We start from the raw sequence: 17,791 nt of genomic DNA, 5'->3' as shown, positions 1-17,791 counted from the left end.
TTGCTTGGCTCTACAATCCCCAGTCCACTCGAGAACCAGGTTGCGCAGTGCGTCCAGACGTTAGATACCTCCCCTTGTGCCGTCCCTCCAGAAGAACGGATTATAGAGGAACAAATTTGCTCAGCGCTGAAATACAGTAAGAACATGAAGGCTCCCGGGTTTGACGGAATATTCAACCTAGCGTTGAAAAATCTCAGCCCGAGGGTCCACTCGCTGCTGGCTGCCATCCTCAACAGATGCGCTGCACTACTTTCCAAGCATCTGGAAGGTGGCAAAAATCATCCCGATCCGCAAACCTGGGAAAGACCCGCTGAGCAAGCTGTTCGAAAAATTGATCCTCAGCCGACTGAACAAGTTTGTGGAGGAACATGACATTCTTCTTCCGGAACAGTTCGGGTCCCGTAAGGGGCATTCCACCAATCATCAGCTAGTGCAGGTGATGAATAACATCCGAAGTAACAAAGCTGTATCCAAGTCCACAGCCATGGCCTTGTTAGACGTCGAAAAGGCGTTTGACAATGTCTGGCACGACGGACTTATATACAAGCTTTGTAACTCCAACTTTCCACCATACCTTGTGAAAATCACCCGTAACTATCTCCAGCAAAGGTCGTTCAGGGTGTCGTTGAATAGCTCCCTTTCGGGACAATTTCCGATCCCAGCAGGTGTTCCGCAAGGGAGTCTGCTGGGACCACTGCTTTACAGCATCTACACGTCGGACATCCCTCCTCTAGGAGACGGTTACGTGTTCTTCCTGTTCGCAGATGACACCGCGATAGCCGTCAAGGGTAGGATGCCTCGTGAAATTACGAACAAGCTCCAACGATGCCTTGACACCTTTACAGATTATGCCACCACGTGGAAAATCAAAATCAACGCCTCGAAAACCCAAGCGATCATGTTCCTTCACAGACAATCATTAAAACTTAAACCGTCTCCCTCCTGTACCGTAATAATGGATGGTACAAGGGTCGAGTGGTCCGCTGATGTTACTTATCTCGGGATGTTGTTCGATGAGAAGCTCCTGTTCCGCTCGCACATAGAGAAAACCCTAGTTAAGAGCTCCGCCTTGGTTAGGTGTTTGTATCCGCTCATTTGCCGCAGATCCCGCCTCTCAAGGCAAAACAAACTGGCTGTCTACAAACAGATCATAGCCCCCGCGATCTTCTATGCCGCCCCGGTGTGGGAATCGTGCGCTCAGACCCACAGGAACAAAATCCAGGTTGCACAGAATAGAGTTTGAGGATGATCCTAGATCGTCCATTCGACACAAGAATAGCAGACCTCCATCAAGAGGCAGAAATTCCCAAAGTAGATTCCAAAATTGAGGATATGACAACCAAATTTATCCAAAAATGCAATCTTTCCGAACATGCTTTAATAAGCAATTTGTACATAGTATGTTAAGTGTATATAGTAGAGTTGGTTAGTTTTAAGCTGTAAATAGTTGTATTAAGTAGTTTCTCTTCAAATTCTAAAAACAAAACGAACCAATCCCACCAAGGTGGTCGACCGTGTACTAAGTTTAGGACTAATTCTGTAAAACAAATTTTAAATTTTGCCCATACCTAAAGATGAAGAAAGCAATTAAATCACTTAGAAAAATGTATATGGTAAACATCCAAGTTAAACTGAAATAAAGATCATTTAAACTACAAAATTATTATGACGGACTGTGGAGGGAGCGGACGACCAGCAAAGAACCAACAGCAAAAGGGATAGCGGCACTAGCGGACCAACAGAGGGAGCAGCAGATTCGTGGAACCGTGACTGTGGCTGGAAACCTCGGTCCTGTTACTACATCGGACCACCAGCTGAACGGCAGATTCGTGGAACCGTGACCGAGGCTGGAAACATCGGTCTAGTCACGACAGATATGTAGAGTCCAGGTGTGGGAGCTGCCTCTCTAGCGTTGATTGCATTGGTACTCAGTACGGAAAACAAGATCAACGGAAAACAAATCAAAGAAGAAATAAAATAAATCTGCATGTTGACGATGAAATGACGTTTGCAGCTCAATTATTCAATAAGATATTTCATAGAATGTAATTGAAGGCTTAATATTAGACCGAGGTTAGGGACATGTGCCCTATCACAGCCTTGTTGTCCATGATTTGGGCTTATAGAATGCTTAAAAACCTTGATAAAACTTGCAACACTACTTGAGTTCAGTCCATATGTCAATAGTTAGTTTGTACCCGGGAGTTTGTACAACTCATCTTCTCCTGGATTCTAAAAACAAACAAGATGAATTTGTAGTCAGAGTGCACTGGAAAAAAAAACACACACACACATTTAGATCAAAAATTCACCGTATTTAAACATTACAGAAATTAGTTCCATGCAGATCATAATCTTCACTAACTATTGCGAAATGCTCCGCAGGTTTCCTTGCACTTGGTTGCTCCATCTTATCCCAACCCCAAAGTATCACCACCAAGACTCTCACCTTTGTACGTAAAAAATGGTGAAAACGCCTTTAATGCGGATTTTTTTCTATGTAGGCCTGTTTTTAGTAAATCATAGTTCTTTGATGTCTTGGGCACCATTTCTCAATATTATGAAATTCACAATTTTACCCAAGAAACCCTCTCCCTAGGACGTTCTATTTAAAAGATAAAATCGAGTCCATTCTAGGCGGTAGGAACAAGAACTAAACAGATACCTTAAAAAGTGGGTGCTTTGTAAGCCGAACAATTTTGTCAGAGACCGGCTCTAGAAATTTTGGCCAGGCTACTGGACTAACTGCTCTAATGTTCTTCTGTAATCTGACAGTTTATGTGAAGCTTTTTCTTTTTCTTTTCATGTTATCAGCTAAAGACTGGACTCGGAAAGAATGCGACACTTTGTTTTGGATGTAACTTTTTATCGCGTGAGTAAAAATTAATGAAATTTTGGGTAATACTAGTTTAGAGTGCTATGTATATGTTTTATCGCGATCTGTCAAGTAGTTTTCAAGATGCATTCGAAACAAGAAGAGCTACGCCAGCAAATCTTGGGCGCGGTGATCGATAATCCTGGTCAGTCGCACAGATGGATCGGCAAAAGGCTTGAAATCCACCATTCCACCGTGTCCCGCGTTGTGAAGATGTTCCAGGAGACGAAGACCATTGAGCGGCGCGCTGGAAGCGGCCGAAAACCGAAAACGGAATACCCAGAGAAGGCGCGGAAGACAAGGTAGTACTTTAAGAATAACCCGAACCTTTCCACCCGAGACGTGGCCAAAAGGTCAATTCGTCGAAGTGGTTCGTCCAGCAGACCATGAAGCGGGCTGGGCTACGTGTTTTTAAGGTCAGGAAGGCGCCAAACCGGACTGACAAGCAAAACACGGTGGCCAAATTGCGTGCGCGGAAGCTGTACCGTGAGTGGCTGGTCAAGCCAGGCTGTCTCGTCATGGACGACGAGACATACATCAAGGCGGACACCAAACAAATCCCCGGCCTTGAGTTTTTTGTCGGTACGTCCCGCATGGAGGTTCCGGAAAAGTTCCGGAAGAGAAAGATGGACAAATTCGCGAAGAAGTACCTGTTGTGGCAGGCGATCTGCGAGTGCGGACGGTACAGCAAGCCGTTCGTTACAACCGGCACCATAAACGGGCAGATTTATCAAAAGGAATGCTTGCAGAAGCGCTTCCCAGACAACCAGAAGTCGTATAACAATGTGCAGACATTGTCGTAAATTGCTACAGTTTAAGTCAAAATCGCATATAAGAATGGCATGCATCGCATTATGTTTAAGTTAAATCGTATAGAATACAAATTTCCGACCTATATGCGATGATTCATTTTTCCGTCGTACTGTATCACAAATCAAATCGGATTACATCGTAAGACTTTTCAAAGTGAATTTGTTATTACAGATTAAATCGCATATGATGTTAAATCTACTCGTTTAAAATTAAATTCAAATTTGCACGTATATGGCCTCCACTTTTGTACGTATAAGCCATTTCTTTGCATTCTATACGATTTGTTGGTTTGTATATATGTTTGTATATCGTGAAAACAACTTTGAATATACGTGCATTCTGGTTGTCTGGGTTGCTGCCCTTCCTCCGCTCTCACCGTGGTCCCACGCTGTTCTGGCCGGATCTCGCTTCGTGCCATTACGCCAAGCCTGTTATGGATTTACGAAGCGAAGGGCGTTAATGTGGTCCCGAAGGAGGCGAACCCGCCAAATACACCAGAACTTCGTCCGATCGTAAAGTTTTGGGCGATAATGAAGAAGAAGTTGAAGAAAAGCCGAAAAACATTCAAAACCGATGAAGCCTTGAAGAAATTGTGTAAGGAAGATGGGCAAAACGTCGCCCAAGATCTCATGAGCAGTGTTAAGAGAAATGTACGAGCATTCAGCTTGGGGGAGGAAATTAAATAAATAAATTATGTCAAAACATAGTTAATATATAGTTATTTAGTCCCTGAAAATTTGAGAAGTATCCGATTAAAATGAATTTTTGGTCATCATTTTTGTTTGTCTCATTTTTTCCGAGTCCAGTCTTTAGTATGAATTATTGTTTAGAGTGTTCAATACAAATACAAAACTAAGCAACGATTAATTTCTTGAAACATATTAATGAGAAGGGTATGATTGATGTCTGTGAGTCGATCCAAGTCCAAATAACAACCAAATTGCTTTAAATTTGACACAGTTTTTGCGGATCTCAATTAACCCAGATAATTTTTCCAAGAAGGTATCTCGAATATGTCTTCAGATCTGAGACTCTAAGGAAACTTAACTAAATTTTCAATACTCAAGAGATTCGAAAATAGGTTTGTCTCAGGCACGTAATTTTAAGTTGTGTTCAAAATCTCAAAATTGTCCGGCATCTCGAATATTTCTGTTAGCCTATGAATCTTTAAACCGTTTCAGATTCTTCAAAATCTCCTTTGGAATTAACGTCATTTATTTTCTCCGGAATTCCTTTGGAGACATTTTACACACTCAACTAATTAGGTGAAACACTTGACCGCTGAATTTGCAATATTTAACAATCAGAAAGCCGAAGGAGGTCACGGATCGTTGATTTTTTTGGACAGTAAAGAACGAATAGGGGAAATGGATGTAAGTCGGCCTAAATGCCCCTAATTTGGGCCGATACGTAAATTCAGCAATCGACTAAATTTTCAATAGCGACCAAAAATATCCATTCGTACTAGCCCAATGACGCGTTCATCTAGATAAAATTGATAAATAGCAGATTTTTAGCGATGGGCCCAATCTTAGATCCATAAGGCCAACATTAGAGCTATTTCCCCTATGATGTTTTATTTTTAAGGCAAGTACTGTAATTTCATGAAACAAAGCTTGAATCTGTGATAAGTTTGAATAATATCCACAAGACCGAATTATATAGCGTAATAATAATTGCTGGGAATTGACATTTTATGCGCAGCACTTTCAGTACGTCAATTACTGATTACATAGCAAACTCGCGCGTCGTAGGATATTATTTTTTTCTGAGTTATACCCGTTGCATCATTGCCGTACATACCTGGTAGCATATAAGCGCCATCCTACCGTCGTGCGACCAGGAGAAGTGTGTTACCGGCGTGTTTCTGTCGTTTATCAGCTCAACGCTCCACCGGCCCTCGTACTTGATCCACACGAAGATGATACCGGAGCTATCACAGCTTGCCAACTTCTGGTACGGTTCATTCCATTTTACCAGAATTACCTGTTACGTTGAGTCGACGAAATGAAACGAGAAATAAAAGCAAACACATTAGATTAGCTCAACAGGGTTGAATCCATGGTAAATGGGGAAGGAAAGGGGAGGGAGAAGTTGGGCTAATCCTTACATCAGAACGGTGCCCCCGAAGGTTGTAGTTTGTCCGCAGGGGATATTCCACGTTCTTCTTGCAGTGCGACGTTGTAAAGGTAACTCCAACAATCCCCCGTACGTTACCGGTAGCAAGCCATCCTTCCTGGTAGTAGTTGGTACGGTTCAACTTCCATCCTTCCTCCTGTGAACAGTAGAAAAAAACGGAATACAAAAACGGATTAACACTGCAGGCTAAGAATTAGGATCGCGAGTGAGCGACTCGTGTTTGGTAATTTATGGAAAATATAATTGCTTTTCCCGACTCCCGTTCTACCCACGTCAGCGAGTTTTTTTTTTCCTTCGACAGAGAATATTTTTTAGTCTAGGTGACGTGGAAATAGGATAACCTTGCTTCCGCTTCCAGTCGTTCTAGGTGCCGACGAATGGCATGACTGGATGTTGTTTTACTTTCTTATTCATAGCTGTCGCCTGTCCGGTTCCGTTGAGGCTTAATCAAGCCGGCGTACGACACAGCAAAAGAGGTTAAGCTTTTCTCGCTCTTTTGTTTGTGTAAGCTAATGCTAACGTTTGAACCGGAAGGAAGGTCGGTGGAGACACATAGTGGATGGAACAGACAGCAGAGAGGAACTGTGTCAATGGAAAAGAAGCGTGAAAATTGTTGACAAGACCGAGGCGGATGGGTGGCATGGCATTTTCTAGCGAAGAAATACGAACTATAAACGTCAACGTTGTATTTAATGTTCTTTCCGGAGGTGTGCTAACGATTGGGATCAAGTATTATGTCAGAGACTCTTTAATCGAAATTCGTTTGAGGTTGAATCGATTTTCCGTATCCGTTATCAACTTATACTGGCAAAGCCTATATGGTCTATTAGCTTGAGTAAAGGCTTGGTTTTGTGTTTATGAGTGACACACATGTAAGTTAACGTTAACAATCAACAATACAGTGAAAAGTTTGTTCGACCCCCAATACTACTTCGTTTGTGCCAAAAACAAACGTCCGTTGTATGTACCTTGGGGTCCCAAAATAAAATTATCATACCTCAGCGAAGGTTTAACGGAATTTTGAAATCTCAAATGTTTTGTAAATTAAGTTTAATATACTTTTAGTTTAAATTATCATAGTTTATTTAGCGGCACTGGTGGTGTAGTGGTAAACGTTATTGCCTCTCACTCCAGCAGGCCTGGGTTCAATCCTAGTCGGCACCGCCGGGATGTTCTGAGGCATAACATCTCTGATCACGCCTTCGGAAGGGAAGTAAAGCCGTTGGACCCCGGTTCAGTTGATGGGTCGATAGGTAGGGTCCAGGTGTGGGAGCTGTCTCCCTGGCGTCGGTAGCATTGGTGCTCAGCACGGAAAACAAGATCGACGGAAAACAAACCAAAGGAAAAAAATCATAGTTTATTTAATTTAATTTATTTAATTTGCTTCATTTTTAAACAGACTACGTAGAAACTTATTACTCACATTACACTAACACTTACATTAACACGAATTATTTCTTATCCTAGATTTAAAAGTCTGCCTTGAAATATAAAAACAACTTACGCTTAACTGCACTCGTTAGGTTCGGTACAACATCTGGCTGCAGCTTCTTCTGTACGGAAGCCCACTTTTTCTTCATGTCTTCCTCAGATTTGACCTCCTTGGGATGCTTCCGTAGTGCCTGCTTCATAATAGCGCAGTATTTTTCTATGGGCCTTAGTTCCAGTGCTTTGGGGGAGGGGGAGGGGTTCATGACCTTGGGTACAAAAGTGACCCCGTTGGCTTCGTACCACTCCAGGACAACATTTGAATAGTGGCACGAAGCTAGGTGCGGCCAGAAGATCGTAGGGGCCTCATGTTGCTTCATCAGAGGAAGCAGATGCTTCTGTAGACACTCCTTGAGGTAGATCTTCCCGTTTACAGTCCCGGTAGTCACGAACGGCGCACTCCGTTTGCCACATGAGCAGATCGCTTGCCAAATCATGTATTTCTTGGCAAACTTTGAAAGTTTCTGCTTCCTTACTTCCTTTGGAAACTTGTGTTGGGCGGTGAAGAACAGTAGCCCTGGAAGCTGCCGGAAGTCCGCCTTGACATAAGTCTCATCATCCATGATGAGACAATGAGGCTTCGTCAGCATCTGGGTGTACAGTTTCCGGTAAACGAAACGGGTCTCTCTGGGGTAGCTTCCGCAGAGCGAACCGAGAAGACGACGTTAAACGAGCTCAACTCTCTCAGCTCCATTGTTCTAGTTCGGGAAGTGGTACTGCAGAACAGCATTCCAGAACGGACCGACCGCACCAGCGAACAGTTGTTGCTCTGAAGATGAAGCCCAATGATTCGGCAGAAATTCTCGCACAATTAAACTTTTACACACCTTGTCGATATCTTAGAATACGGAATTTATTTTCTGAAAAATCGTACAGAACAAACTATGCAAAAAATAGCCCAATCAATGGAATTATGTGCCTGTACAATTTGCATTGCGGAACTATTAATATCACTATGTCCAAGCAGCAAGCTAAAACAGAATCAAATTAATGCATAGTATGTTAGTAAGCATTGTCATAATCATTGTATGTAGTTTACACTGGTTTGACGAAATGAAAAAATAAATAAATGTCCTTGACGCCGTGTCGGCAACATATGCGATATGCTGATTGTACGTTAACTGCAAATCCAGCCACACGTTCGATTGAAGTACCTACCCTAAAATCCATAATTAAATGGAATTGTAAAATGTGATTACTGAACACTTCACCGGGTTTATTTGTTTATTTGGTTCTTCATCAACAGACTGGGTTTAGTCCTAATGATGGATTAAGCAATACTAGGAAATACAATATAGTCAAGAAGTAACAAGCTGCAAAGGCCGTGAAGTCCAACTTAATTCCTAATTCTTAAAATTATATCACGGAATCTCTGACGCAGCGTCTCGCGTGCCAAGTGAAAATCAAATAAGGAAGCAACACGATTGGTAACCCTTTGATAGCACCATACAAACTATAGTTTGTGCCAGAGATGCCAGATTCACAGACATGTCTGTGAATTCACAGACTTTTATTTTTTCAAAGACATTTTTTTTCGTTACAAACATTTACAGACTTTTTAGTTTTTTCATAGATATTTACAAACTTTTGTAATTAAGGGAAAATTTTAAAATTTATTTGGGGACACTGTTTTACATCTTTACTCAAGTAGGCTGGTCTATAACTTGACTGTCTATAATAACTGTCACTGAAAAAGTGAATGAAACGGACAGTGTGTTTCCATCCTATTCCATTCATCTTAATCCGTCTTGCAATGCCCCCAGTATTCTGACACTTCCAGAGAAAAAAATCTGAAAAGTTCCAACTTTTCGTCGAGAAAAGTGAGTGAGTTTTACTGAAATAGTTATTTAAAAAAATTTGCCATATCTCCTATGAGAGAGCCGAAATAACAAAATAAAAGTGGTTCCACTCAAATCGGTTCAGCCAAAGTCGAGTGAGTTTAACTAAATTATTTCAAAATTTCACTTTTTTGGCCATATCTCCGCAACTCAATATCCCAATCGGGATAAAATTCATTAGTGTCATATGGGAGAACCAAACAAAGAAAATAAAAGTAGTTCCACTCAAATCGGTTAAGCTATCGTCGTTAAAAGTGAGTGAAAATTTTTGTTTACATTACAAAATTTCACTTTCTCGATCAAGAATACGCACTTTTTCTCTTCCATAAATAAATTTCAATGAGGTTTTATGGAAAATCAATATAAATACTTGCACTAATCATTAAGCTGATTTCCATGTAATTTAAGATATCGCACGATGCATTTCGGCGCATGTCAGAATCTGTCCGGGTCTTGGAATGAAATTGTGTTTTTTCAAGTGATATTATAGCCTTTCGGTACACCTTGGTGTACGAGAAAGGCAAAAAGGTTGGTATCAGCAAATTATGTTATATTTATCCATGTAATGAATATGTTGCTTGATATAATATTTCAAAACTGTATTTGTAAAATCTTTACAACAGTATTCGTGTTTAGTGCCAATTCATCGTACTTGGCTTCGTTGTACAGTACTCTCTTTTTTTCAATGATATTTATTTCGATATTCTTTTCTATCTGAATCGTTTAAGCAACCCTGATCCCGATTCATCAACACTTTTTGAGCACGAAGTGTTTAGAATTGTATTAATAAGCTTATAAATTGCTCTTTTGATTGTCGATTTCTCTATATTTAGGTGGTGGAAAGTTGAATCTTTCACTAAGATGTGCTCGTTCTCCCGCTGCTGGTGTGCAAAAAGACCAGTACTAAGTAACTAACGGATTTCCACACTACATGGCATATAAGATCCACTCAATTTTAAGTTTAAATTACTCAAGCTCTAGAAAACGTAGACTGAGTAAAATTTTCCGAGCCTCATAAATCCTTTCGAATATGAGAAAAATCGACAAAAAATTTACTTATTCTAGAAGTATACACTCAAAGAATAAATCACATATTCAATTGAAAATATTCATTAGAATTTCACATAACATTCATGTGATGATTGGGATCATAATTGGGAATTGCACCACAAAATCGCATGAACCTTCCCGAGCAAAGTCGGTTAACAAAATGCAAGCAAATCGATATTAAAGTTTGCAGTTCCTATCATAATGAAAACTAATTTTGATTTCAACTGTCGCGACAGAAGTCTGATATCATATTGTAATTTCATTATGCGGCCAAGACTTTTTAAATGAAAGCAACTTAACTTCAAATTCTGCTGCTAACGTCTTGTTGAAAGTTTAATATAAGTTCATCTGTCGTTGAACTAACAATTATTGTCAATTCGTTTTGTTTAACACATTTTAGGTCATTCGTGACTTGTCCGGGTGAGAGTTGAACTCAAGTCTTTTAGTGTGAGAATCATGGATGCTTACAATTCAAACCAGACCCGTATTCAGTTAAATATTATGAATACAAAATCAATAATCTAATTGATTTCATTGAAAGCAGGATCAGTTTTCCGTTTGATTCAACAATGTAAAATTTTGCTCTCATTTTTGCTGTGTTAACCGTTAAGTCAACCAAAATGAGATCAACTGGAGTATTCATAATAAGTTACATCATAACAGCACATTTTGATTTCAATTTGATCTCCAGCTTTGCTCGGGTTATGTGTCAAATCAAATTTAAGTGATTTATCATATAGAACTTATGTGGTCACATGAATGTTATGTGAAATTCAGATAGATATCTATGGTTTTATTGGTGGCAACTACATGAAAACTTTTTCCGTATACTAATTTCATATGTACATCGAGATGTTGCTCATATCAGAAAACAAATTTTTGTAAAAGCTCGGAAAGTTTTACTCAGTCTATGAGTTAACTACGTTTTCAAGAATATGAGTGAAATAATCTCAACTTTGAGTCGACCTCATCTCATTTGTCGTGTAATCGTAATTTATCTTTTTTTTTATTAATTGCTGTTAACGTATACGCCGTAAATGGATGCATTCCAATTAGGTTCAATTCGTTAAAAGCAGGTTTGTTTTGCTCGAACATGACTTTAACTGACATTTAAAATTTTCCATCTATTTCATAACCCCCCCCCCCCCCTGTCACACGCAAAATTTCTGCTAATATTATGCAGCCCACTTACAGACATTTCTGAAATTCGCAGACATTTTTTCACAGACTTCTGAAACAAAAATCTGGCAGGTATCCTCAGCAATGCGTTGTTACCGAGTGCTCGTGGTTGAACGTTAACGTCGATTTGTTGTAGAATAGAAGGACAATCCATTCTGCCCTGTAGAATGTCTGCCACAAACAGGGCCCTTGTCGTATCTCTTCGACTCCACAAAGGATCCAACCAAGGGCAAACCAGATGAATCGTCGTTGAATAGACTCTACTCTTTGTACACTGTTTTGGTAATTGGAATTCCATACAGGGCAGCAGTATTCTAACACCGACCGGACGAGGGAGCAGTAAAGCGACTTCAAACAGTAGATGTCCGTGAAACTTTTAGCTATCCTGAAAATGAAGCCGAGCGTTCTGGATGCCTTGTCGATCACGTACGAGATATGCTGGCTGTATGTGAGTTGACAATCTAAGATGACTCCCAGATCCTTAAAGTGATTCACACGATGTACGTCAACGCCTTCTAGGATATACCTGAATGTAATAGGATATTTCTTCCGTGAGAACGTGATTACTGAACATGTTGTTGGATTTACAACCATGTGGTTCAGTTGGCACCAATTAGCAAAAGCGTTGAGTTGAAGTTGGAGCTCGGATTCGAAGATAGATTTTCATGTCGTCTGCAAACGACAGTCGTGGACCGTCGAGGACGAAATTGAAGTCGTTGAAATACACAAGAAATATCAACGGGCAGAGGTGGCTACCTTGCAGAATACCCGAAGTGGCAGGGAACGAAGAAGATCGGCAGTCATCGATTGCAACTACCAACTGACGATCAGATAGATAGGATGCGAACTATTATAGGAGACTGCCGTTTATTCCGAGCCTATCCAGTTTGGTGATCGCTATAGGATGGTTCAACTTGTCGAAGGCGGCTGATAGGTCAGTGTAGATGACATATGTTTGCATATGGTCTGTAATACTCTCCGTTATGTACGAGGTGAGACACAGAGGGTTGGAAGTAGTCGACCGCCCTGCCATGAAACCATGCTGGTCTTCGCTCAAGTGCTGCTTGAAGTGAGAGATTAATGGTTCCATAACGACCAACTCGAATAGTTTAGATATGGCACACAACAATGTGATGCCGCGATAGTTGTCGATGTTTCTTTTGCATCCTTTCTTATGCACTGGAAACATCTCAGCTGATTTCCAGCAGGTAGGAAACACCCCACTGGAGAGGGACATTTCGAACAGAAGGCAGAGAGGAGCCACCAGACTATCGATGTGTTGCTTGAGAAAGACGGAAGGAACTCCGTCAGGTCCAGGCTTAAATGAAAACTTCAGTTGCGAAGCCGCCCTAGTTATCATAGCGAGGTCGACGTTGATAGCTGCCAAAGATTGACCAGACATTGGAACATTACTGGCTGCTAGAGAAACGAGCTCGTCAGGTAGGTTCTCATCCGAGAATACACTCGCAAACTTGGTTGATAACAGACGGCAAATGTCCTGAAAGGAGATGAAGCTTCTTCGCCGTTCATTACCATAGTCGATGGAAGGCCAGACTCCTTTCGTTGCTCGTTCACATAATTCCAAAAAGTATTCGGGTGAGATCGAAGCTTCCGTTGAACATGTCGTTCATAACGCCGATAACATTGGCGACTGGTTCGTTGATACAAATGATTGATCTTTGCATAATGGTCCTTGAGTTGTAGGGTGTGGTTCTTGGTGTATTTTCTTAGCGTGGCTCTTTTGGAAGACTTTAACATACGAAGTTCACTTGTTTGCCAAGGATGATGATTACCTTGTTTAGGAACTTTTTTCGGAACGTGTCGCTCAATGACGTAAGCCAAAATATGCAGGTTAATCATAATTCGGTTCATATTACACCAGTTGGCACTGATGTTGAGGAAAATGACAGTTTTCAATCGAACGGGTTTGAAAGTAGATTTTGCATACGATAACCGTGGATCTTCGACGATTAGAGTTACATCACTCAAGTAAAGTAAAAAGATCAACGGACCAAGGTGACTTCTTTGAGATATCCCAGATCTGGCTGGGTAAATATCGGACCAGCATTCGCCAACAGCAACCAACATTACCCCACTATCAAAGCGTGCTTGTTTCTAATAGACAAAAAGATATATTCTGTGTTCTGCTCGAAACCTGGGTTAATCGATAACACAGGGTATTTCGAACATGGATCTATTGAACTGTAGTAAAAGCCAACTCGAACAGAAATAAAATACATTCGAGAATTTTCAGTTGGATTTTTAATGGTTTTCATCCCTCACATTAGCGGCGCCGGTAGTGTCGTGATTGCCTCTCACCCCAGCAGGCATGGGTTCAATTCTAGTCGGCGCCGCCGGGATGTTCTGAGGCATAACATATCAGATCACGCCTTCGGAAGGGAAGTAAAGCCGTTGGTCCCCGGTTCATGAGTTGATGGGACGATAGGTAGGGTCCAGGTGTGGGAGCTGCCTCCCTGGCGTCGGTAGCATTGGTGCTCAGCACGGAAATCAAGGTCAACGGAAAAATATATCAAGGAAAAAAAAATCCCTCATGGTTTGAAAAAGGCATTCAATCCAAACGAGAGAAATTATTTTCTTGCATTTTCAGTTGTTTTGTTCAATAATTATTATCTGTCTAGTTCATGTTTTATTCACTTTCAGTTGAATTTCTCAAATTTGATTTACTTGCTTTACTACACGGAGAAACGAAAGCGATCAAAACTGTCATAGAAAGTACCGTAAAACGGGGTAACATGAAGTATATTCTTAATATTTTTTACAGCACTGAATGTTTTTCAAATTTTGTAATTTTAAAACAAGTACTGAGGATCCAAGAGTTAATTCGTTAGTAATATGTTTAACGGAAATTAAAGCATTTCCACTATTTTTTTTAGTTTTGTGACCGAACATCAGTATTTTGATTTGGGGTTACTTGGATAATGCTCGATGAATGTAGAAAAAAAAAATGCGTGAAACTCAAACAATTTAGTTCTTTGAATATGAAACCTTGAATGAGTATATAATCAGAAAACATCATAAGCAATAAGAATACCACATTGCATTTGTGATGGCTATATCGGAAATACATTTCATAAGTGATGGTTTGAGTGCTTTTTCAAACAGGCGAAAAAAACGAAAACTGGTTTTTAATATGTTTGTAAAATATGTAACGCATACTATATAAAAACTAAATACAATATCAACGGAAATACCCTAAGCTACAATATGGAACCAATGTTTGTAATTTAAAATTTAATTTAATTTAAATTTAATCTTTACATTATACCTACTATCAAAGTTACTCGCAATATCCAAGATACCCCGTTTTACGGTACTTATGATTAAACTATTTATGCCTAATGGGGTATACCTATCTCTAAAATATTATGTGATAGTCAGATGCATAGGTACCATTGGAGCGGTTATTGAAAAAAAAAACCTATGTGCGTTTCCACCGGAAATAACATGAGCACTTATATCAGTGTATGTATCTTTTCAAGCCTAGCAAACCAACAACTCGTATGGGGGTTCACATTTTTAGTAGCGATTGAAAATTGCGTGACTGGTTGTCATTTTCGATTAAGTACGCAGGGTGTGTAGTGTTCATTTTCACAATATGTGCTCCAAACAAACGAACGATGAAAAAGGTTTCATTTGAATGCTTCTCTTTGCAGTGCTTTCATTTTGCCTTCATATTATTTATATCAATCGTACCGATTCAGTTGTTATTGTCGCACAGTACTAAAAATATTTATTTATTTATAGTATGTATGTCACAAAGAGAATGAGCTTGGGATCCAAAAATTGCGATCTATCGTAGCCCTCCATCCTTGTGTGACGTGTAAAACACGCAGCACCATATACTTTTAGCCGAAAGTCGAAAAACAAGTCCCAACACCGGAACCCAGAAGCATTTTCATCCATTTATGTACAATATAAAACAGATGAAAAAACGAAATAGGAAAAAAGATATTAATTTATTATATCACGCTATTTTTACAAGGCATTATTAAAAGGAGTGATGAGAGAGGGGACTAAATTTAATTTGTGTTTTAGCTTTTCTTTCCCATCCCTGTCCGTAGTTAATCGTGCCACATTCTAATAAAGATACAAACAGAGAGGAGCACGTTACGACCAGACTAAACGTTACTTCCTGTTACTACCTTCATGGTGTCATGGTCACTGAAATTGGGTCTCTGTTGTGTAGCTCCAACCAGGGCCACTGAACCTATTGACTGACTGGCTTCGGGCTCAGGACGTCACCATGACGCCATAGCTTGGATGGAAATGTCCTCCATAACATGTTTGTTTACTGCTTCGATCGTCCAAGTTGGGATGTGTTGTTCCTGTTTTATCAATGTTTTTTTTATGGTATGGGGTATGGAAATTTATTACGATAGGAGACAAATCGACGCCGGAACGACTACTGTTGTCAGTTTAGTTTATGCTCGCTCTTGGCCTATATGTTTTTTTTTTCTTCATAGATTCAGCAAACAATGGTGGTGACCCATAAAGTTATTGGCATGAACACTTTTGGGATTGAAGAGATGTTATCTACATATATACATATATACATATATAGGCGGCCTGAATTATAAAAGATTTCTTCTTCTTGGTCCAATTGGAATAACATGCATGATGTCAAGCAGGCTTCCCGACCAAAGTAAAATTACAACCTGATATCATCTTGAAAACAAGTCGTATATTCCTGATATCAATGAGGAGGATAGATCAGGTCAGCATTAGCATTAGCATCGAACAAGTTGCACAATATCGTAGGTGGTACGAATTCAAAACTATTAAGAGCAAGACGGATATCTATTACTGGACAGATAGTAAGTAGGAAGTAATTACTATCTCCCAGATAAAGACATATCCCGCTCCAACAGTTAAGGATTGTCCTGGCCACGTCCTTACAACTGGTAGGGATAGGAAAGGTATGTTAGTCCAACATTTACTTAAGAGAGATGCAGAGAACTCTACGACCCCTCATAAATGTCTCGGGAATTTAGGAATTATGTTAGTAGGGAAGGTAAGCCATAGGATACACCCAGTCAGTGTTGCTGGCATATGTAGTTTTTTTTTATTAATGTTGAAATTGCTGCCCGGATCATCTGCTGGAAGATAAGGTTGCTGAAATAAAATGAAAATATAACATAGTGAACTCGCCATCGTTGTCACATACGTAGCTAATTAAAAGGAAGGAAATATGTTGTGTTTTATCTTTTTAACTCGCGGGAGTGAAAATAATTTTACTACCTATTCTCCCGTAGGCCCAAAACCTCTATGTCTTTTCAATTTGAATTATAATCAATTAAAGTAAACTTAAATTCATGTGATGCACTCAAATTATACGAAATTTATTTCGTTTTCGTTTTTGCGGTGCTACACTGCCGTACACCGAAATAATTTAGGGTGTTGATATGGTGCATCCTCCTTTGTTTAAAAACTAATGATGTTAAGCTGTCAAAGACTCGCGCTTATTCCTGTTTACACTACACAGGTGCTACACCGCAATAACGAAAGCGGCATAACTGGATCAAGCCCACCAAATACAATAACCATGGCAGAACCAACACAACCTTAATCAGTTTTTTCATACACAACCACAAACGAACAAATTTAATCTTATCTCATTAATTTTCATTGTTTTTGGCAACATTAGAAGGAGAAAAGGAGACAAACTATCAAAAGTAAGGAAAAGTGAACTGGTCGCTGGGAACCATTTTCTAGTCGTGTACTATCATTACATTTATACTTTTTTTTTAAATTGACACTAGATGGCATTACAACAAACGCTTCAATTGGTTGTTGTCTCGCCTATCTCTACCATTCTATACTCGGACAAAAAATGCTACACTAATACAATTCCACACATTTTTATTGACGAATTTCCACATGATTTTTTATGTGACCACACAAACAGAATCCACCCAGAAACACACATAAAATTTATTAGTCAAAAGAATTGTATGTTTGGTTACACATGGATATTATGTGTACACATAGTAAGTATGCGTCTGACAAATAGATATAATTCGTTGATCACATTTCAAAAATTCATGTGTGGGACACATAAAAATAATCTTTGAAATTTTATCAGTGTGCTCATATCAGTTCACTCAAAAAGCGCAAAAAGTGTATCCACATACACATGAGCTAAATTCCACCCAAATTCGAGGAAACGTCACCCACATTGCTGCAGCTTTTCCGGAAAATCTGCATCCCATTCCCGAGTAAACCCACCCTCTACATTTAACGCAACACAAAACTATTGTACTTAGCTTTTTTTGAAGGACAAACCATCCATTCCTTCTTTTTCGTCTTTCGGCCATCTTACGCAGAGGACGCAACCGTTTGTTTTTTTTCTCGTATTGCACCGTCGTTCAGCCATCCGGTTCCTCTGCTT

The 17,791-nt window shown here is 39.9% G+C and overlaps 1 protein-coding gene across 4 annotated transcripts in view; it reads right to left on the bottom strand.

The window, feature by feature from the left end:
* Tusp (WD40 superfamily protein Tusp) overlaps positions 1-17,791 on the bottom strand; it is a 259,763-nt gene that overhangs the window by 39,553 nt on the left and 202,419 nt on the right. For all 4 annotated transcript variants that reach the window (XM_065239789.1, XM_065239785.1, XM_065239786.1 and 1 more), the window contains 2 exons: positions 5,799-5,963; positions 5,492-5,674 (listed from right to left, as the gene is read on the bottom strand). In XM_065239789.1, coding sequence (XP_065095861.1) covers positions 5,492-5,674; positions 5,799-5,963 — 348 coding nt within the window. The remainder of the gene's footprint in view (positions 1-5,491; positions 5,675-5,798; positions 5,964-17,791) is intronic.

Source organism: Ochlerotatus camptorhynchus, unplaced genomic scaffold (assembly GCF_037179485.1).
Source record: "Ochlerotatus camptorhynchus isolate MF236.1 unplaced genomic scaffold, CSIRO-AGI_Acam_v1.1 ptg000062l, whole genome shotgun sequence".
In the NCBI taxonomy this organism is placed as follows: Eukaryota; Metazoa; Arthropoda; class Insecta; order Diptera; family Culicidae; genus Ochlerotatus; species Ochlerotatus camptorhynchus.
The sequence above is the reverse complement of the archived record's forward strand: the minus strand, read 5'-3'. Positions and strand labels throughout refer to the sequence as shown.